This window comes from Felis catus, chromosome A2 (genome assembly GCF_018350175.1).
Source record: "Felis catus isolate Fca126 chromosome A2, F.catus_Fca126_mat1.0, whole genome shotgun sequence".
Classification (NCBI taxonomy): Eukaryota; Metazoa; Chordata; class Mammalia; order Carnivora; family Felidae; genus Felis; species Felis catus.
Window position 1 is genome coordinate 55,025,764 of NC_058369.1, and position 22,511 is coordinate 55,048,274.

At 53.3% G+C, this 22,511-nt stretch overlaps 1 protein-coding gene across 4 annotated transcripts in view; it reads left to right on the plus strand.

Annotated features, from left to right (window-relative positions):
• The window catches only part of GRIP2 (glutamate receptor interacting protein 2), a 96,153-nt gene that overhangs the window by 22,686 nt on the left and 50,956 nt on the right, over positions 1–22,511 (plus strand). Inside the window, exon 1 of one of the 4 annotated variants that reach the window (XM_006929013.4) lies at positions 14,863–15,018. The exons of the other annotated variants lie outside the window; for them this stretch is intronic. Within the exon in view, the coding sequence (XP_006929075.1) occupies positions 14,964–15,018 (55 nt within the window). The 5' untranslated portion in view covers positions 14,863–14,963. Of the gene's footprint in view, positions 1–14,862; positions 15,019–22,511 lie in introns of those variants that run through there. 4 annotated transcript variants of the gene reach the window in all.

Below are 22,511 nucleotides of genomic sequence, written 5' to 3' on the forward strand. Positions count from 1 at the left end.
GGAAAGCCTCTCAGAATTCCGTTATGCCCTCTCTCAGTGCTGAGCTGTGCTGATCTGAGCTTGTCCGCTGCAGTGCCTGAGCCTCAGGGCCATGGGCCGGGCCCTGCCCTCCTTCTGTCCCCAGCACTGCCCTGGGGTGATCTACAAATCAGGGGCCGCGGGGGAGGGTAGCCCACTCCCACCACGATGGCTGGTGAGTTGGAGACTTGTCGACACCAGCCTGTCCTGGCTGAAAAGGAGACATGACATCCACACGTCTACCTGTGTTCTGTGGCTCCTCACACACAGGGTGGGCCTGAAGGTTCCCCGGTCCGGTCCTCCAGCCTGGGCTCTGGGGAGACAGAACAGTCTTGGCAGATGCCTGAGCAGATGCCAGCTGCCTCCCTGATGGCAGCCCCTTAATTGCTTCCTCCCATCCTTTTTGTTTTCCTTAAGGGGCTGTCAGCCTGGCCTGGGGTCCGGGGTGGGCACACAACACTGCCAGTTCCCCTGCAGTGGCATCTCAGTGACTGATGAACTCCGACCCACCCTCCCTCCCGGTTTCCCCTGCATCTGGGGTAGCATCTGTAAAAAAATTTTTTAATGTTTTTATTTTATTTTTGAAGGTGGGGGAGTGGGGGAGGGGCAGAGAGAGAGGGAGACACCGAATCTGAAGCAGGCTCCAGGCTCTGAGCTGTCTGCACAGAGCCCGACGTGGGGCTTGAACTCACCATCCGTGACATACGACCTGAGCTGAAGTTGGACTCTTAACTGAGTCACCCAGGCACCCCCAGGAGCCCACAACCACTCCTGATATAGCAAACAGCTCACAGGGCCTTTCTTTAGGGCATCAGCTTTGGCTGAGGACCCGCTGTGGACCGGCCCCTGTGCTGGTGACCTGCTGGGGTCTTAACACAGATGCTCCTCACCACTCAGCAGCTGCGATGGCCCAGCTCGCTTTGAGAGGCAGGGCCTGCCAGTTGGGGGCTGGCTCTCTGGGCTTCTCGCTCCAACATGCCTCAGCAGATGTGGCCCCAGAACCTTGGAAATCAGGATCTCCCAAGAGTGGAAGTGGAGGCATGTTTAAAATGCTCATCCCAAGGCCCCAACCTGGACTGAGGAGTCGGCTCTGCTGGGCGTGACTAGACACACTTTTTCCACCTTTCATTGAAAATCGTTAAACATACATGTGGGTATAAGATGGAAGTGTAGTGTAATGAATGATGGAAATCAACCACACCCTTTAACCACCCTGGTTAAGAAATAGAACATCGCCAGCCTCTTGAACGTTCCCCTCGGGTTCATCTCAAATTGTATCTTCCTCCCTCCTCCACCCTAAGGTATCCACCATCTTGACTTTTTGATTCTTCTCTTGGCTTTCTTGATGGTGTTGCTACCTTGTATATATGACTACACGGTAGAGTTCGTTTTCACCTGTTCTTAAACTTGATATAAGTGAAATCTTAGTGTTGGGGTTTCCTGAGTGGCCCAGTTAGTTAAGTGTCCAACTTTGGCTCAGGTCATGATCTCATGGCTCATGAACTTGAGCCCTGCATCAGGCTCTCTGCTGTTAGCACAGAGCCTGCTTCAGATCCTCAGTCTCCCTTTCTCTCTGCCCCTCTCCTACGTGTGCTCATGCACGCTCTCTCAAAAATAAACATTAAAAAAAAATGAAATCTTAGTGTGTGTCTTTCTCTGTCCAGCTTTTGTCACTCAATGTCAAGTTTTTGAGACCCATGCATTGTGCTGGTGTAGTGGCTATATTTCCTTCCGTTTCATAAATATGCCAGTTTTTACTCATCTGTTTTACTGATGGACTTCAAGGTTGTTACCAATTTTTGACTCTTATGGAAAATGCTGCTATGAATATTCTTTTTAATTTTTTTAAAGTTTATTTGTTTTTGAGAGATAGAGACAGAGCATGAGGAGGGGAGGGACAGAGAGAAAGGGAGACACAGAATCCGAAGCAGGCTCCAGGCTCCACACTGTCGGCACAGAGCCCGACATGGGGCTCAAACTCATGAACTGTGAGATCAGGACCTGAGCCGAAGTCGGATATTTAACCGACTGAGTCACCCAGGCGCCCTGAATATTCTTGAATGTGCCATTCGGGCAGTCAGGTGACACATTCCTATTGGGTACCCCCCCCCTCCTTCAAGTGCAGTTGCTGGACCATAGCATATTCATGTTTTTAACAGCTTTATTGAGGCACATTTTCAGGTATGCATATTTAAAAATTTCAATAGATATGGCCAAACTCCTTTCCAAAGTAGTTGTACCATTTTACATTTTCAGCAACAGTGTGTGAGAGTTCCAGTCTCTCCACATCCTCACTAATACTTGATGTTTGTCAGACCTTTAAAAAAATTTTTTTTTCTGTGAATCTATATTTGTATCCAGCTTCCTAGGAGATTCTCATCCACTCAGAGGGAGGTCTCAACTCTTGCTGGACATCAGAATTGTCTGATGAGCTTTAAAAATACAGACGCTGAGGCCCTGCTGGGTCATTCTGAATCAGTGTCCTCCCAGGGTTGGGGGCAGACCCATGCAGCTTGAACAAACCGTGTGCTCCCTGATGGTCTCCTATTAGGAGCTCCTGCCGCACTAGCCTCCCTGTCAGCCTTGCTGACTTGAGGTTTCAGAGACTAGTCTCAGTCTCCGTCTGTTGTGCTTCAGGCACTGGGCCCCTTCCTTCTGGCTGGAGGCCACGGTTTCTGTCCAGCTGCTGATTGTCTACTGTCCATGGTATACAGGGACCTCTGGGAGATTGAGGTGGGGGTAGGAGGCACTGCAGCTCTAAGAGCCCTGGTTCCCATGGCAACCTTCTTAGACCCATCCTCAGCGATAGCTTTGCCTCTTCTGTGGGCCAGCTTTAGGGAGGGGAGACCCAACAGGCACCCCTTAAGAGTAGTGGGTGACACCAGAGATTACAAACCACAGGTGCCTGGCCAGGGATAACACACACACACACACACACACACACACACACACACACAGAGTCAGAACATCAATGCCAGCTGTTCTCAACTGGGGGTTTTGTCCCCTAGGGGCAAATGGGGACATTTTTGGTTGTCACAACTGAGGAGGGGATGTACTGGCATCTAGTGGTAGAATTCCAGGGATGCTGCTAAATATCCCCCTACAACAAAGTACCATACCGTTTAGAATGTCAGTAGTTCTAGAAGCTGAGAAACCCTGATCTAAAAAAGGTTACTTCCATTTCAGCGCGCATAAAAATTTTGTGCCATTTCGAAAGCTAAACTTTTATTTCACAGCTTTATCTTATGTTGAATTACATGTTGGGCCAGGTACCAGCTTCTTGTCACTGGCTAGTTCCTCTAAAGCAGTGCTTCTTAGACTGCCTGGTGAAAGGCCAGTATTTCCTTTTTAGTTTCAATCTATTAGAGACTGATAAATGTGAAAAATACACCAGCAATGAACTATTGGAAAATGAAACAAAACAACAAAGACATGAAAAATCCAAGCCACTGATCAGACGCTGGGATGTTGTGGCAATGTCAGATTGCTGTAACAGTCTCTGTTCTCTGTTTCTAACTTACCTGTTGCTGTCCATTAAGAAATAGTTCAAGAAAGGCCCCAGTCCACAGATTGCACTTTGTGGAGCTCTGCTTTTAATACGGCTGAGGCTGTGATTGCCTCAGACTCCCTAATTCAGGCCCCAAGCAGCTCCAACACCTTCCAGAATTTCTTTGTACTCCGTGCGGCCCCCCACTCCCTCTGACTTTCTTAGGTGGCCACCTCCCCTGCTGTCTTGGCTCCCAGACCCACTGATATCACATGCTCTCTGCTGGGGACATCCCCAGATCCGTCTCCTCCCTGAGGGGAGATCCGGGGCCAACTGTCAGTCAGGGTTGATTCTGTCCCCGTAACGTGTGGAGGCAGAGCTTGGCGAACAGTGCCTGGTGGGGCAAACTGGAGGCAGAGACCCCTGGGAGGCAGTGCTCCAGAGAGCGAGGCCCTAAGGTAAAGGCTAGAGTGGCAACAGGTCAGGCTTTGCTCCTAGCCAGTCCTGGGCGCAGCCCCTGGCTCTGCTGCTTACCAGTTGTGGGACCTGGGACAAGTCACTTCTCCTCAGTGAGCAATGGTCATTTCATTAACCCCCCGTTTCCCCTCCACCCTCACAGGGTGGATGTGAGGATCTGGAAGGAAGGTGCATATAAAGGTTGCATCTTGGAGCCAGATCCTAAGCAAGAGCCCCACACATACAGGAGGAGGAGGGAAAAGAGGAAGGCTTCTGGTGCCACCAGAGTGTGGCCAGGTGTGAAAATGATGGCATACTTCCACATTGGTTGGGGAATAACTGCTTCCCAAGTCCCCCTCCCCCAAGTGTCTCCAGGCCTCTCCCCCAAGACCCCTGGATCTCCCATGATCCAGCAACCAGATGGTTAATGCCTTGCCCAGCAGGTCCCTGGCCATCCTGACTGGCCAACACCATCACCCTGGCTGGATTCCCTGTGCCTCTGGGAGTCTGGTGGCTCAGAAAACATTCTGTCCCTCCTAGGCCTCAGTCTCCCATCTGTAAAGTGGGTGGGCTGCATTTTGGACCAGAAGCTCTCTCTGGCACAGTATGATTACAAGAATTCAACCTTCAGCAACTATGTCATTCAGTCTATCTCCTGGTTTCGGGGGTATTCGTCTTTTTCTTCTCCTGAAGTCATAATCCCAGGCAAGCAGGCATGACTCAGTCATGGCTGTCACTCCTGAATTTGTGGCAGAGAGAAGACCTGGAGTTCACTGTAAATGATAGAAAAAGGTGTGAGGCAAAGCTCCGAAGGTGGGGACAGTGGGGACAGCCAGGATGGAGTGAGGAGGCTCTTGCTGTGTCCCCTGCCTGGGATCCTGATGGCCCTGCTGCTGCCTGCCCAGCACTTTCCATACATTTACCCCCACAACAGCACCATTTAGTAGGTGAGGAGCTGAGGCACAGAGAGGCTAAGTGATAGGCTGAAGGTCACACAGCTAGTGAGGGCAGAGTGGGATGGGAACCCAGGTCATCTATTGTACCCTGCTCCCCACTGCCTCCCCTTGGGAGGTGTTTGAAGGGTGCCTCTGGAAATATTCCCCTGGCTACCTCCTCTCTTACTCATCTGTCCTCACTGAACCCAACCTGGCCATCTATCATCTGTCCCTGTGACCCCCTTGATGTCCTTTGAGACATCTACTCATTCAGCTCCAGCCACACTGGCTTCCTTGATGGTCCTCAAACATTCCAGGCACAGTCCTGCCTCAGGGCCTTTGCACTGGCTGTATCCTTTGCCTCGTTTGGAGGTCTGCAGGGCTGGGTCCCCCAGTTCCTCCATTTGTGTAAAGATTTGCTCAGAGAAGTCTCTGCCCCAACAGACAATTCTCTCAGCCTACTTTATTTTTCTTCAGTGTGCTCATTTCAACTATATTCTGTTGCATATTCTGTTTACTGTCTGCCTCCCCTAGTAGAATGTAAATGTTACATGATTTATTCTCTGCTGGAGCATAAGAGCTGCTCAGCAACTCTTTGGTGGGGGAGTGAATGAATGATGGGGTACAATTGAATGCGTGGGGTCTGGGAATAAATGGTACCAGATTGTCATGACCGTAACCATTATTATCTTTCTCTCAGTGCCTCTGCTGCCCAAGCCCCAGGCAGGCCCTGGTTTGGGGACAAGAAGATCCCCCTTCCCCTGATAAGAGTGGTGACCCCAGTCTGACCCCAGGTTTTCCTTGACTCTGAAGTGACATCAGCCTGAAACTCTTGCTGTCTCCTGAGTCCCTGGATGCTACGTGACACAGTAGCCCAGAGGCATGCAGTGTCCCCAGGGAAGGCTGTGGCACTTAATAGCCTCATTAAATCTAGCCATGATGGATGGTCAGCCTCACTCAACTGGAACCCACGTGGTGGCAAGGACTTTGATTGACTTGTGGCCAGGATTCCCCTTGGAAGCTTGCTCTCTTCTTCCCTGTAAATATTTTTCAGTGTCCCAGAACAGATCAGGAGGGTACTTGGAACCAAAGGTCCCTGGTTCTAGTCCCAGCCCTGTCTCCCCAAGGCAGAGGCATTTCCTGTCTAAATGAGGACTTTTTTTTTTTTTAGTTTATTTATTTATTGAGAGAGTAAGAGTGTGTGTGTTTGCAAGCAGGGGGAGGGGCAGAGAGAGCGGGAGAAAGAGAGTATCCCAAGCAAGCTCTCTACTGTCAGCACAGAGCCCGATGTGGGGCTAGGTCTCACCAACTATAACATCATGACCTGAGCCGAAACCAAGAGTCAGACACTTAACCGACTGAGCCACCCGGGTGGCCCATAAGTAAGGACCTTCTGAGAAGCCCCTAGTCAGTAAGGAATCCAAGCCCCACTTGAGTCACCAGCCCCGATGGGCACATCAGTTTAGTGGGAGCTCAGCACCTTGGGTTGCAGTTCTGACTGCTGTCTGGGGTCTCTGTGACCTTGAAGTTGTTTCTTCCCCTCTCTGGGCCTCAATCTCCTCACCTGCAAAGTGGAGACAAAAGCCCCTCATGTGGTACCACGCCTCTCCAAGGACAGATCCAGTCTTTGCCCCCTCCCTTTGATTCTTGCCTCAGTTTCTGAGATGTGGGTCTCACTGGCTATTGCCAAGGGGAGAGGGCGGACAGGATACCAGCATACGTACCTGTGTGTCAGGTGGATGCCCCACAGTGTGGATGGGGAGAGGAGCCCAGGGTCAGGGAGGGGTCCCACTCCATTTGCCTCTCGGTCCAGGCACCTTGGCCGTCTGGCCTGCAGGGACGGCCACGTGGTGGGAAACAAGGTAGGAGGGCGCACAGAAGTTAGGAGGAGCGTTGCCAGAAGTGCACCGGAGCCCGGCCGTGGGCTGCGTGTGCCCCAGTGCTCACTTTGCCACGTTTGCTGTATTGAATCACACCCACCCACACGTTCGCACGGAGACCATAACAGAGGCGTCTGCGTTGAGAAAGAACAGCAGAGCGGGTGTGAGGGTGGGCTTGGGACCAGCCCTCCTGGGTTCAGGCTCAGAGCCGTGTGACCTTGGCCCTTTTCCTTGCTCCATGTGCCTTGGTCTTCACGTCCATGACACGAAGCTAATCATAGTCCCCACCTCGTGGGGTGACAGAGAAGGTTATTGTGGCAAAAGCCGGAACAGTGCCTACTGCAGAGTAAGACTTAATACACGTTGGTTATTTTTATCCCCATTTTTTCAGACCGGAAACGGCAATCTGAAAGCCAATGCCTGGCGCGTAATTAGGAGACAGGTCTTGCTCTGGGAGCCCTTAGAGGCCTCGGACCTGCATCATTTCATGAAGCTGTCACAACACCTGGTGCCCGGGTGATGTTGTGCCCCCTTTATGGACACAGAAAAGTCCTGGGCCAGGCAGCACAGGATTTGAATCCAGCACTGTTGGCCTCTACACCTCCCCACCAGGCTGTCCTCTACCTAGGACTCGGTAGGCAGGTATGGGGGGCGAGGCCCAGGAGTCAGGGTGGGAAAGGGCGCTGGCTGGGCCTGGCACGTGGAGCCCCTGTAGGGCCATAATTGCGGCATTTCTGTCACCTCTGCCCAAGAGCCCCACAATTTAATCTGCATACTCGTTAATGGTGCCTGCCCAAGCATTTGCTCCCAATTATTGCGCCGTGAAGGCAGAGCCAGGAACATTAACAGGCGTGCCACCTGTTTCCTGGCAGGTGGCCCTGTTGGTGCACCTGTCAGACAGCCGCCCTGGCCCATGCCGAAAATGCTTGGTGGCATTTTATTTCTTGGCTCAGAAGTGTCTCGGAACCGTCACACAGATGGGCTGCTTCCCCTGGCTGGGTCTGAGTCTCCTGTGGGGTTGCATTCTGGCTCTTGGCCTTGGAGCGGGGGGGGGGGGGTCTGGTGAAAGTGAGGGGGTCCGGAAAAGGTAATCCCCGCTCTGCCACTTGGAAGCTGTGTGATGCCAGAGCAGTCACTTGCCCTCTCTGAATGTCAGTGCCCCATCTGTGTTACAGGCCAGCAAGGAGGCAGTGATTCTCCACCCTGGTACCCAGAAAGTTTCTGATTCAGCCTTAGTTGTTTTAAGCTCCCCAGGTGATAATCACCAGTGATAGGGTGAGGCTTGATACCTGCAGAGCCCTGAGCTCTGTGCCTGGAGTGTAGTAGGGCCCGGTAAAGGCTGTTTCCTTGTGACACAAGCCCAGCCCTTCCAGTTTATAGGACATTCTCACCTCTCTTGTCTCCGTAAAGCAGCCTAATGATTGTCCGAGCTCTTGGTCACTGTCTTCATTTTACCAGTGGGGAAACTGAGGCCCAGAGTGGGGAAGGGACCACACGAGAGAGTGGGGGCTCCATCTTAACTAGCCCAGGCTTTCTCGACCCCAGAGCTCTTGCTCCTGACCCAAAGAAAGGACTGTCTGCCATTCTGCCAATGTTTAACCCTGGCAGAAGACCAGAAGAAGGTGGCTGGACCTTCAGAAGCAACCAGATTCCACCCATGTTCTCACTGCTTGTGTCCCCACCCCAGTCCGGTGGCCATTGGTGATCCCTGGCCTCCAGTAGGGCCTCCTCCCTGCCTCCACCCTCCCTGCCCCCCCAGCAGCCATAGGATGGTGCTAAATCATAGCCAGACCATGCCCCTCCTCTGCTCCAAATGCTGCAATGGCTCGCACCTCTCTCAGGAAAGCCAGAGTCCTTAGGAGGCCCTGCATTATGCCCCCTTCCCCTCCCCTTGCATACCCCCTTCCTACTGCCCCCTCCATCCTGGAGCAGTCCCCCCCCCCCCCGCCACCTCATGGCTGCCTCCCTCTTTTCAGCCTTTCTTCAAATGTTACCTTCTTAGTGGGGCCCTTTATGACCCCTTCTCCATTTATTTTTTTTTTTTTGAAATTTTTATTTACTTCTTTTTTTAAAAAAAATTTTAATGTTTATTTTTGAGAGAGAGAGAGAGAGAGAGAGAGACAGACAGACAGACTGTGAGCAGGGGAGGGGCAGAGAGAGAGAAGGAGACACAGAATCCGAAGCAGGCTCCAGGCTCTGTGCTGTCAGCACAGAACTCGACACAGGGCTCGAACTCACAAACTGTGAGGTCATGACCTGAGCCAAAGTTGTACATTTATTTAACCGATTGAGCCACCCAGGCGCCCCTTAAATTTTTATTGACTTCTACATGGCACATATAACACAGGAATATCCCTGAGGCATTTTAAAGGCAAAATCTCAGACTTTTTTTGTTACATGTGTATCTCCAATAGAGTTTTTCCTAAGTGTAATTATAAGAACAGCATTAACCCAACCGAATTAAGCAGAATCTCTCCACATCAGCTGATACTCAATCCTTGTGCAGTTACCCCTGTTGGCTCCCAGTGTCTTGTCATACTCAGTTTATGCAAATCTAAGGTCCCCAGATTGTATTTGGTTGATGGGTCTCAATTCTCTCTTAATCTGTAGCAACCACCTCCCCCCACCCCGGTTTTTTTCACTCTAATTATTTCTTGGGATAACCAGGTTGTTTGTCTTGTGGAAAGGCCTCATGGTGTCATTTCATACATTCTTTTGTCCCCTGTACTCGCCGTCAACTTGTATTCGAGTCTAAAGCTGGATTTGGTTCAGGTCTAATTTTGTAGGCAGGAATATGTCATGGGTGGTGCTGTGGGCTTCCTTCCACGTCCTATCAGGAGGTACACAATTCCAGAATGTTCCACTTTGGGTGATGCTAAGATTGGTACAGGGGGCCAAATGCTGTCTGCTTGTCTCTCTGTCATAGGGTCTCTTTCAGCCTTCCACGGATGGTCAATGTTGCATCCTTTATTTCGTTAGGACTGCAGAAAGGTGGTTTTCCAATTCTGTTATTTCCTCTGCACTTATTTGCTGTGGTTTTTCTGCTAAGAATGACTTTCCCTTATTAGGTCCCCCCCAAATACCATTCACACGAGAAGACAGGATAAATGCTTCATTTTTTACCTTCAATATCTGTTTATAGAATAACGAACTGGTGCCTTAACTACCTCCAAAGGGATCAGTGAGATTGTTTTTTTTTTTTTTCTGAGAATCACAAGCACATGAATTTGTACACTTTGCAGTCATTATTCTTTCTGATGCTCAAAGTGACCCAGATTAAGCCGGTGGGAGCCCCCTGAAGCTGGCTTCTTTGTCCCGTTGGCCTGTCCCCATCAGACTTGGAGTGTTTGCTTACTTTCTGGTGCCAGAATGTGTTCGAGGCTCATCTTGTACTTTCTCCTCCCCAGTCCTGGAATCAGCCACTTCTCCGGGGGGCCTTTTAGTGGGAAAAGATGTTTAGAGACGGTAGTCTGGGTTCTGGGGATACTACCCCCTTACTACTTTCCCTCTGTGCCCGATACCCCTCACCCCGCTCTATTTACTTCTAGCATGTTTCAGCTCTAACATACTGTAAATTTACTTAGTTATTACATTTGTCATTTCTTCTCTGCCACCCCCCCCCCCCCACCAGAATATCCATGAAGGCTTGATTTTGCCCATGGCTGTATACCTCTGGGCCTGGCACACAGAAGGTGCTTAATAAATGTTTGCTGAATGAGTGAATGGTTGGATAGATGGCCCTTATCCTCCCCTCCCCAAGCCTGGAGAAGTAATGAAGAGGGGTCTGCCCCACCCCCACCCCTCCTCTGCCTGCAGAGCCTCAGGGCCTCTGTCTTACTTAGATGAGTAGAGCTGGGAGGCAGAAATGTCACCACTTGGCCCATGGGGAAGAAAGGGCCAGCCCCAAGAAGATTAAAGGCATGTCTGATGAGATGCTAATTTGTTCCTGGTAGCAGGCGGGTGTGGCAACAGCCCCGGCCTCTGGGGCTTTGTGAGGCTGAGAAGGAATGGAAAAGGCAGAATCTGAGGGGTAGAGGCTGGTCTGCATCCCTCTGTGATTGGTGTCCTTCTCTTAGCCCATCTTTGAGTTCTGTCCGCTCATTTTTGAGAGGGTCAGATGTCCACGGCCAGCTTGGACCTGAGCTCAGGCCTCCTGACTCTCCCTCTGGGCTGATCTGGTGTTCACCCCTGGTTTCTTCTCCTCTGAGAGGTCCTGTGCTCTCCCACACTGTCCCTGTGGCTGCCATTTCTGCAAAAGGAGCCCTGTGAAAATCTGGGGGCCACAGAAAGGAGGTGCCTGGCAGGTGTGTCTGAGATAACAGACAAGCGTTAAGCACCTGGAAACCAGAACCCCAGGTCTCCATTCCTGACTGCAGACTCTGCTGTCTGCCAGGCCAACTGCTCGCTGGAGGCTAGGAACCCGTCATGCAGCTGAGGCCTCCTTCCACTGCCTCCCTGACCGGCCCTGAAGGCAGCTTGGAGATATGGACATATCACTCCATGTTCTGTTCATCATTCGCTCATTGTGCATTTGCCGAGTCCCCGGTCTGTGCTGGAATCTGGGACTCTTAGAGGAGGGAGGCACTGGATCAGCCAGGACTCTTTTGGGTCCAAGTTACGAGAAACCCAACCCAAACAGGCTTAAGCAGAGAAAGGAATTTATTGGCTCAAGTAACTGGAAAGGGATATTGCCGACTTAAGGTGTGGTGGGTTCCAGGTGCTGAGAGGACCACATCATCAGGGTGTGATCAGCCTCAGTCCTCCTTCCCCTTTCTCTCTGCCACCAGCAGCTCCAGACTGACGCTGTTTTCTGTACCCGCGGCCCCCTCAGGGGGGAGGGAATTTCCCTTTCTGAGTAGTTTCATCCTAAGTCCCAGAATAATCTCTCATTGGATCGACTTGGGCCATGTGCTCATTCCTGAGCCAGCCACCAGGGGTGGAGTGGGAGTGTGCCATCAGCAAGCTCTGGGTCAAGCGCTCTTCTTGGGGGGGGGGGGGTGGGCGGTGGCGCCAGCTCTCCCCACACTGAGTGCGGGGAGAGGAGGGGCTCCCCGGGGAAAATGGGTGATACTGCTGGAAGAAGAGGAGCAGGAGGCAGAACAGCGGGGGCCCCCGCAGATGCCAGCTGTCGGAGAGCTCACCACCTGGAGAAGCTGGGAAAGGTGTTTATTGAGCACCTACTGCATACATGTGCTCTGATACGTGGAGTCATTGTTTCCTCCCTGGGGCCCCAGGAGGTGCACATTCCTGTCCCCTGGGTTCAGATGGGAAAGAGACTCAGAGAGAAGCAGCACCTACAGTCGGGAGCCCTTAGTGTGCAGGGATCGTGTCCTCCTCAGCTCTGCTTTTGGTGTAGCACCGAGCACAGAGCCAGCGAGCTTCTCAGGAGGACCTGGGTCTTCTGGGACCCAAGGAGCCACCTCCCAAATCAGCTCCGAGTGGCTGGGCTGGAGTGACTTCTGGGTGTATCCTGTGTCTTCGAGATGAAGCCTTGAACTTGGGAAGAGATGGGGAAATAAACTTACTCCTTCCTGCAGTCCTCCCTCCGGGGCTCACCACAATGCACACAGGCCCACTCATAGGGACTCTTGTCTTGTGCTCACCTCTCTTGGCTCCTTTTCTTTAGGATAAATTCTTTCCCGGGGCCTCCGTGGTGGCTCACCTGCCCTGCTCATTTGCCTGAGGCACCGAGGTCCATCTCTTAAACCTGAACTCCACTTAAACTGAAGTTGGGCCTCTGCTACACCTACCAACAGCTCTCTTAATGAGAATGCATACATGTAGTATTTATTGAGCGCTTACTGTGTGCCAGGGGTTGTTTTGGGAGCTTTATGTTTACCCTATCTTTTTTTTTTTTAAATGTTTATTTATTTTTGAGAGAGAGAGAGAGAGAGAGAATGGGCAAGGGGCAGAGAGAGAGGGAGACACAGAATCCAAAGCAGGCTCCAGGCTCCAGGCTCCAAGCTATTAGCACAGAGCCCGACGCAGGGCTCGAACCCACAAACTGCGAGATCATGACCTGAGCTGAAGCCGGATGCTTAACTGACTGAGCCACCCAGGCGCCCTTATGTTCACCCTATCTTATTTCCTCCTCACAATATATAAGGTCTTGACACACTCCTGTGATTGCTCTCCAGGCCATTTAACATCCTCAGGCTCCCTGTCCCACCCTGCCCTGAGAGCTTCCTTTCTTCATCTGACCCGTGACAGTCCTGGAGGCAGGTGAGGTGCGGTCACTGTGTCCATTTTGCAGCTGAGGAAACCAAGGGAAACTTACCTAAGGCCACACGGGCAGGGAGTTTCCAAGCTGGGTTCCATCCCCAGGTGTGTGTGTGTGACCCCAGTGTCAACACTCCGGCTTGGCCGACCCACCTCTCTATCCATGTGTGGCTCTGGCCCGGGGGACGTCTTCACCTGTGGGGCCTGGGACACTTGCAGGGCATCCTCCAGGGTATACTGGTGACAGGAAACCCTCCTAGGCCAGGCTGCTGGATCTGGCCCCCATCCTCGCCCCCGCTGCCTCAATGCCCTCTCTGTGCATCCTTATTTATTGTACTTTCCACGTGTGCCTGAAACCACTGGGGCCATTTATCTTCTCACCAAAGGCAGCGATGGAGGTGGGGGGCAGCCTCGTTCTTGGCCAGAGTTCTTGCTCTGGACTCGGACTGGCTGGGCTCCTGCCCTGGCTCTGCTGCTTAACAGTCTGCGTGGCTCTGGGCAGGGCAAAGCTGGCAGGTGCTCAGTACAGAGCCTGGCACACAGTAGGGGTTTAACAAGAGCTCCCTAACAGCCTGGCTGTGGTGGTGGCATAGTCTGGCAGCTGGTATCAGACTCTGCCACTTCCATGCTGTGTGAGCCTGAGGCTGTCTTGTACCTCTCTGAGCCTCAGTTTCCTCATCTGGGAAGTGAGGATGATCCTAGGACCACCCGGGTGCACTGGAAGGCTTAACTAAGATGTGCATGGAAAGCACTGGATTCTTGACTTTCTTGTCTGACCTTAGCCAGGCCGTCACCTGGATGGATTTCCTGTCTCCACTCACACACAGGTGTTGGGCTGCATGTAGAATAACCATAATATGAATAGTTGTGATTTATTATTTATCAAGACCCTACTGTGTGCCAGGACTCAACTAAGTGCTCTGTGCACAGGCTCATACAGGCCCCACTGTATGAGAGACAGGAACTGTTAGCCCCATCAGTCAGATGAGAAAACAGGCTCAGTGGGACACACTGAGCCAGGATTCGAACTCAGGTCTCCAGAGACTTGTGATCTCTGACTCCTCCCCTCCCTGTTTGCTAGGTCAGAGCTTTTCTGTTCAGCAAGAGGAAGGGATACCAGATGCATTTATTGAGTTCTTGCTGAATACCCGGAGCACTCCCCATTACTCCCATCCATTCCACTCAGTCAGCCAGCCGGGTGGATTCTCTCTGTTACAGACAAGAGTCATTGTCAGGATAAGGAGTGAAGAGGCAGGGCCTAGGTCTCATCATTATGCACCAGCGACCCCATCGAATGCCTGTGCTGAGTGTAGGGGACACGGGACAGGTGGACCCTATCCTTGTGTCGGGGAGCTCCCGGTTTCAGGGGTGGATAGTCAGCTTCAACCTAGTATGAACAGAAAGCATTGAGACCCGATAGCAAGGATTTCCAGCCATCAGGGGTCTCTGAAGTCTGAGCAGACCTTCCCAGGCAGAGAAGTTCAATGGTGCCATGCCAGACAGGACAGGCATTTGAGGTGGAGGGCCCTGCAAGTGCAAAGCCTGGGGGCATCAAATAGCACTGCCTGGGGAAGGCAGAAGGAGGGGGATCTGCAGATTTTGGCAAAAGAAGGGGTAGGCAAGGTGAGCGCTTTGGGAGAAAGAAGACTGCGGTTTCGGGCCGGGTGCCCCATGAAGGTTTGCCCCAGGGTTCGGAACGCCCTGGTGCTTCACTCCCTAGCTGGGGCTGCGGTGGAGGAAGGGACTTGCTGCCACAGATGCCACTGCCGATGCCACCGCTGCTGGCTCTGGGGAGGATTATCTATTTTAGCAACTCGGGAGGGTGGAGGCTGGGAGCGCCCAGCCTCTGCCAGTTAGCACAGGCGGCTCCAGAGCGGAGCACACAGAGGAGCGCCTGGCTCCAGGAGCGCAGGGAGGCTCGGGCAGGTTGTGTCCCTGGCCCTGGGCCCCGAGGGCCCCGAGGGGCTGATGCTGGCTGTGTCACTCAAGTGGCGGCTGGGCGTGGTGAGGCGGCGACCCAAAGGTACTGAGTGGGGAGATGGGCAGGGGGCAGCCGGGCTGCCTGCCCAGGGGCTGGGCGGCTGGACCCGATCTGGTTGGAAGGCGGAGGCTGAGGGCTCCTGGGGACCTGGGGCCTCCTTCCCTGCCCTGTCTCTGCCTCCACCCCATCTCTTCTGGCACTGTTTGGGCTTCGCTTCTGTTCCGGGTTTCTTTCTGAATCTGTGTGTGTGTCTGGTTTCTCTCTGCCCAGCCGGCTCTGTTGCCTTCTGCACCTCTCCATCTCTCGACGGTTTGTCCCCGCACCGCCCCCACCCCCACCTCTTTGTCTGGCGGAGTCTCTCTGTCTCTCTGTCCATCTTTTTTTTTTAATTGTTAATCTAGTCTCATGGACCATATTGTTTTCAGATTGTTGTCCTCTGTCTCTCCATCTTTCTCTCTGCCTCTGTCTCTTTCTGTTCTCTGCCTCTTACTGTCTCTCTCTTTGTCTGGTTCTCTCTCATCTTTGTTTCTCTCTGCCCCAACCTGTTTTTTCCTTGTCTTTCTCTCCCCTTCTGTCTTGTTCTTCTCTCTCTCTCTCTCTCTCATGGTCCCTGTCTGCATCTGACTGTCTCTCTTCCTCTCTGCTTTCCTGTGCCACAGTCCCTTTCATTGTCCCTCTCACATGGCATGTCGCTGATGGCCTTTATTTTCCCTTCTGTTTGGGGCATGAGGTTGTCTTGGTCGAGCTGGGCCGGCAGGGTTGCTGTGTGTGTGTGGGGGCGGGGGGTGGGGTCCAAGGGCTGTGTGTGGGCATTCAGGGCCGGGGGGCCGTGGGTGGAGGCAAGACTTGACCCTGGGTGACATGGAGTGTGTGCTGAGCCCCACTGTGTGCAAAGCCCCATCCTGCACAGGCGGCTCCAGGAGGGGGCCCGGGAGGGGGGAAAGGCTGAGGGGTGAGTCGGGGTCAGAGTAGTGTCCAGCTGGGAGTCAAGCTGCCCAAGCCGTGTGACCCTAGGTTTCATCTGTGGCTTCCCTGTGCTGCCATCTGTCCGTCGACAACATGGAGGGGAGGTGGGAGACGGTGGATTCACAGTTTTTATGTTGCCGGCCTCAGAACTAAGAATAATCATGCTGTTAATAAGAGAAACAGTCAGTGACATTAATTCAGTGCCACTGTGTGCCAGGCAATACATTCACTTAGTGATTCCTCACAACAGCTCTGCAAGGTTGGTCCCGTCCTTATCCCGATTGTGTAGATGGGGAAAAAGGCACAGAAAGGGTAAGTGGCTTGCTCTAGGCTACACAGGCAACACTCAGAGGCTCTCTCAAGCCAGCTCTCCTAACTGCCATGAACATTTTCTGGACTCGGAGGAGCCTACAAACAGAGGGGCTGCCTCAGGAGTGGTCAAAGGGTAAGGTGGTAGGGTCTTTGGGGGTATCAGAGGGACTCTAGGCTCTGTACTCGCCCTCAGGCTGCTGGTCTGACATCTAGAGGCCTTTGTCAGTCCCTTCCATACAACAGAGCAGGAAAAACTTGGAGAGTATCAGGAACAGAGTTTCCTTTGAGGCTTTCCAGGGACTCCTGTGTTGGGACCGCCTCTAAGGGAGAAGTCCCCTGCCCCGTCAAGGCCGTTGTCCTCCTCTTCAGGTCCACAGACCCTGAGAACCGGGTGGGATCCTCCTAGGCTGGAGGGATAGACAGATACATCCTGGGCTGTCCTCGGGTTTTGGAGAACAGCCAACTAAATACTGTGGATCAGGCTCTGCCCCCTTGGAGGTGGAGAAAGTACTTGTATTATCCATAGCCCACCTGGATTCAAATGCTGTCCCCGTTCTTCCTTCCTGTGCAGCCCACTCAGAACCTCAGTTTCCTCTTCTATACAATGGACCCAGGAAAGGCCACCCTTCTGAGATTGCAGTGATGATTGGGAAAGACTAGCGCAGAGCCTGGCACACAGTAGACACCTGGTAATTTTGAATTTCATGTAGCCACTCGGTTCCTACTCCCACCCCAGCCATATGCACACCACTGACCCCAGGGTGGTGTCTGGGACCAGCAGACCTGTAACAAAACAGAGGGGGGAGCGCACCCCAATTGGGGGCACACGGTGTGCTGGCGTGTGCCAGGCTCCTGTCTGACATCTCTCCACTTCTTTGCCGGGGGCTCTGTCAGAGGCACAGGGAACTTGTTTTCATCCATTTGTGAAAATGTAAAAGCTCAAGGGAGAAGGATTCAAGGGGGGAAGATCGGAGGAAGGGGAGGTGTTTCTTCCGTTTATGTTTCCAAAGCATTTTTTTTAATGCCTAAGGGCACATCTTCCCACTTCTAGCCGGTATTTTCTAGCAGGCCTTCCTGTCCCCTATCTTTTCTGGGTAAGGCCCTTAAGTTCTTTACCCTGTGATTGTTTAAGGGTGGGGGTCTCTGGGCCTTGCGGCCAGATGAGACCCCTCCTGTGTCCCTCAGACTGGGATTTGAGGCTTTGCCCAGATTTGTGAGCTGTACTCCCCGCCCAGACCGGGACTGGAGACAGGAGGTGTTCAGTCCTGACTCAGCTTCCCCAATTTTGGTCAGGGGTCCGAGGTGAGAGGAAGCACCTAACGTGCATGCACAGATGGAAACACGGCCCTGCTCCATCTCAGACAGCCCTGACAGTGTCTGGATGTCCGCATCGGGACAGTGAGGAAACGGAGCCCTCGGGGCTGGGGAGGGGCCTGTGGCGCTGGCCTGACTCTAACATGCATGTCCTGGACCCCAATGCCTGCAGAGGACACAGACATTCCCAGGCCACTGTGCCTTCTTTCCTAGCCTGGGCATAATGATGGCATCACCCCAGAGGATTCTGGGCTATCAGATCAAGGTTTCCTATGGGGCTATGCTTGGGCCTTTGCGGGCATAAAATGGTCATGTTTGATTCAAAGAGTGAGGGATTTTGTTTGCTGTGTGTGGATGTGAGGGAGGAAGGATATACAGAGCACAGGCCCTGGAGCCAACAGCCAGGGATTTATCCCAGCTGTGCAACTGGGCCTAGTGGGCCTCAGTTTTCCTGTCTGTAAAATAGAGTTAATATTAGAGCCTTCCTCCTTGGGTAGGCTGCAAGGACAACTGAGGTGAAATTTTCAGAGTGCTAGGTGTCAGGGCCCCCAAAGGAGATCACTTGCAGTTCCTGACCCAGAGGGCTTGGGGGAGGAGGAAATGATGTGTAGATGATGTTGGCACTTCAGTGCGATGGGGTGGGGACGGGGGTGGATGGGTCCACTCGGTACCTGGAGAAGAAAGAAATGCTTTTGCTTGAGGGAGGTCAAGGAAATCCCCCCTGAATGGGGTTTTTAAGGATGAATAGGAGTTTGCCAGGCAAAGGGACTAGCTAGCACAAATATCTGAAGCTTCAAAGATCTGCCTCAGGGAGCTGAGAACTTTGTGAAGAGTGTAAAGAGAGAAGGGGGCCAGGGTGGAGGAGGCAGGAGGTTATGGAGTTTGGACTCTGTCCAGAGGTCCGTGGGAGCCATGGAAGGTCCCTGAGCAGGAGAGAGGGGAGAACAGCTTTTTGTGTTAACATAGGCTCTGGCTACAGTGCAGACTACAGGTGAGGATGCAGGGAGGGGACTAGGGTGGGGTCCAGGTGAGAGGTAGGGAGCTAGGGCTCTAGGGTAGGTGGAGTTGATGGATGTTGAGGCAGTAGACTATGCGTTGCCATTCACGATTTCAACAGGTATCTGTTAGCACCTGTTGTGTGCTAGAACTACTGTTCTAGGCCCCAGGGGGACATACGGTAGGGAACTAGATCGACCTAAATCCGGGCCCTTGTGGAGCTGACATTCTAGCAGCAGGAAAGCGAGGAAAATGTATGGCAGTGATACGTGTGTGCAGAAAAATAAAGCAGAAAGAGGGGATGGGGTATGTGGGTAGTGTGTGCGGTTTTTAGTGGTGTCTTCAGAGAGGGCCACACCGAGAAGGTGACATTAGAGCAAAGCCTTTATGGAGGTGAGGGAGGCCACATGGCTATCCAGGGGAAGATGTGGCTGGCAGAGCCCGCAGCCAGTGCAAAGGTCCTGAGGTATCAACATGTTGGTTGTTCCCAGGCTGGCAAGGCTAGAGCAGAGGGGCTGAAGGAGGACAGAGGGTATGGGCTCAAAGAGGTTCTGAGCAAGGGCGTTATTATCTGGCCTCCCAGGCCCGGGTGAGGAGAGGGGATGTATTAGAGGAGCAGTGGGCAATTTTAGGGATAACAAGGTTATCCCAAGGTTAAGGACAGGAATCCCTCTTGCTGGCTACATGGCACCTCCTGGGCACAGGGAGGGACTGTGCCTCACCCTCCTGAGCTTTCTCTGCCTGCACCCCCTCCATGGTGCACATCTGTGATGAATTATTTACTCCTTCCTTCCCCTCTGTAATGAGGCTCTCTATCTCGCCTCCACATCCGGCTCCTGGCATTTCTCACAGTGCAGCAGCTGCATTGGGGTCTCACATCTGACTCCCAATGGGGAAGCCAGCCCCTCCCTCCAGTGCCTGAACAGCTCTCGGCTCCTAGGCCTCTGCCCTCCTCCATGCCCAGACTGGGGAGGGCACCAGAAGTTTAGATCAACTGCAGTGTCTCAGAGACCACGGATTTCTTTTTTTTATCAAGAAGGCAGAGATAAAGTGCAAACCTCTGGTCCTGTTCTTTGTTCCCCAAGCATTTATTGAGCACTTACTGTATGTCAAGTGCTATGCTGAGTACTTCACATGTACTTTCTTATTTTCACAACAACCCTGTGAGTTATGAACTAAATTGCCCCGTTTTGCAGGTAAGGAAACTGAGGTCCAAAGAAGAAGTGACTTTCCAAGGTCACACAGCTAGGAAGGAGATGGTGGAATCTGTGCCCTGCCCCTGCCCCCCAGGCAGTCTGACTTCCAAGCCCAAATGTCTCACCACAGGGGCATTTCTCAGTGGTCAGTTATCTGGCCGCGCTGCCAGCAAGAAGGGACCCCTCTGTTGCATTCCCAGCATGTGGCTGCTGGTCTGTCTTCCCCAGGCTCCCTCAAGGTTCTCCGCCCTCCCTCTGCTCCCCCTGCCCCAAGACAGCCCTGTGGAGACAGCATTGGTGCCTCCCCAAGATTGCCCTTCCGGGCTAAGTGGCCCCATTTCTCAGGGTCTCTCACCCCTCCCCACCTACCTGGTCACCATCTCTGTCCGTGTCCCAGCCTGTGTGTGTCCCTCTTGCAGGGCAGAGCCCAGAGTTGAGCCCAGGCAGGGTGTGGGGAAGTCTGAGCAGGCTGGGCCCTTTCCTGATTCCGGGCAGTGAACCGTCTTGATGGCACATTCACCTTGCCCATGTCACCCACCAGAACTAGTGCCAATCTTGTCAGTTAATGTCCCAGCATTGTCTCCATTTGTCAGCTTGAATGCTCAGTCCAGTGGGACCATCTGCCTGTCTTCATTGCCCAGATAATTGTGAAGGCTGCGGGCCCTGTCTCCCTTCCTGGGGAAATGGCCTGATGGAGCAGAAAGAGCATCCATTAGACAGGAGACTGAGGCTGACTCTACTTTTTGGGGTCCTTCAGCGGGTGCTTGCTCTTCCTGGCTTCAGTTTCCCTTCTGTGCCCCCTGCTGTGCTCTCCAGTGGCTGGAAGCCCCCTCACTGCCTTCCCCCCATCCCCCCATTTGCTCTCCTTGGGCTGACCTTCTGTCTCCAGCCCCCACATTTCGCCGTCTTGGCCGAGGTGATGGTGACTCATAAGCAGATGTGTGGGCAGGTAGGCGGGCCAAGGGAGGCCACACACTCAGCAACCTCTCACAGCCGCACAACTGGGGCAGTGGGTCCCTGTGGGTGACCTTGGGGAAGGTCCTTGCCACTTGCTGAGTCTTGGTGCCCCGTTTGCAGAATGAGTCTGTTGAGGAAGGTTTGTTTGAGATTTGGAAAAGGTTGGGGATCCTTGAGTCTCAGACAGAGACTGGGGTGAGGGGGTCCCAGGTTAGCTGAGGTCAGAGCTGAAATAGCACCCAGGGACCACAGGTCCAACCCCGGCTCCAGCCCATACGTGCACCCCTGTTTTACACATGAGAGGGTTGAGGCCACTTTTGCTGAAGGTCACCCAACCAGTCAGAGGTAGAGTCAGGACTTGAACCCAGGGCTCTGCTAAGGCTCCCACGGCACTACTGCTGGAGGAGGCGATGCTAACAGGCTGGGAGGGCAGTCTAGATTGTTCCTCACCACTTTGGTGTCAGGCTCATCTGGGGATAGATGGGCAAATAGGGTGGGACATCTGGTGAGTGGACAGAAGTGGGACCTAGAGGTGCCCGAGGGCATTGGGAACCCAGATGAGGCATCAGCAGCTAGAGGATCAGGGAAGGCTTCCTGGAGGAAGGGACAGCGGGCAGCCTGGGGGACTTGCAGCATTTGGCCAGGCAGGCAAGGGATGAGGGAGGGGGCGTTCCTGAGGGACCATGAGTGGGAAGGCTGGGAGGTGGAAAGGGCTCAGGTTGTGTGATGCTGGGGATGGGGGTGGGCGACGCTGGAGAGGTAGGCAGCCGGTTCTGCACATGGTTTGGCAACCTCCCAGTGGTTCTTCCTAAACAGCACTGAGGGGCCGTGAGCCGTGGGAGGCCTCAGCTGGCAGGCAGCAGGCACTGGCCCAGGAATCTCAGTGTCAAGCCTTGTCCTCAAACAAGTGGCCCACCCCCAACCCTGCAGGGCCCCCCCACCCCACAACTCCCCAGTGGGAGAGCTGCTGCCCGGATCTCCTGGGATATTCATGAGCTGTGCGGGACCCTTGGGTGGGCCTTCCCAGATCATCACCCTGGCTGAGGCGCCCCATCAGCCCCTGCCTCCAGGGTTCTCTTTCAATGTTCAGGCCCACCAGGAGGCCACGAGATAAAATGAGGCTCTCACACAAAGCCCTTTTGAGAACGTGTGGCTCCCAAACTGTGATTAAGGCTTTGGAGCCAGACACCTGCATATTCCTCAGTCTCTTGCCCCTCTGGACTCTAGTTTCTTTATCTGTGGAAAGAGGTGATTATCCCAGCCTCGTGGGCCTGGTGCAGACACACTGGAGGTAAAGGCTTGCCGAAATCCATAGGGATTGAAGATGCACGTGTGAGCATGGCCCCAGAACGCTGGGATGTGTGGCTAGCCACACACCCAGGGGAGGCCCTCAGGATGGGATGGTTGCTCGTGGGACCATGCAGTGGAAGCCACATCCAGATCCTGAGCGGTGGCCTCCCTCTCTTGCCAGGGCTCAGAGGCCATGGCCCGGGTCCAGACAGGGCCCCTGACTCTATGCGGGGCAGTCCTGGGGCAGGGGGTCTGGGTGCCCCAGGGAGCCACAGGAAACCACAGGGAGGCAGGCTCCAGCTCAGGATAATGGAGCGACTCATCCTTTGACTCTTCAGGAGTTGGGTGGCTGCTTAGGAGGTGGTGAGCTTTCCACTCGTGGAGGTATACTAACTATATCAAACAACAGAAAACGTTTCTGTGTTGATGTGTTAGAGGGGATGAATTATTGCTTTCTTTTCCAACATAGCAATCTAGAGATTATGCCTAATCACCATTTATTTT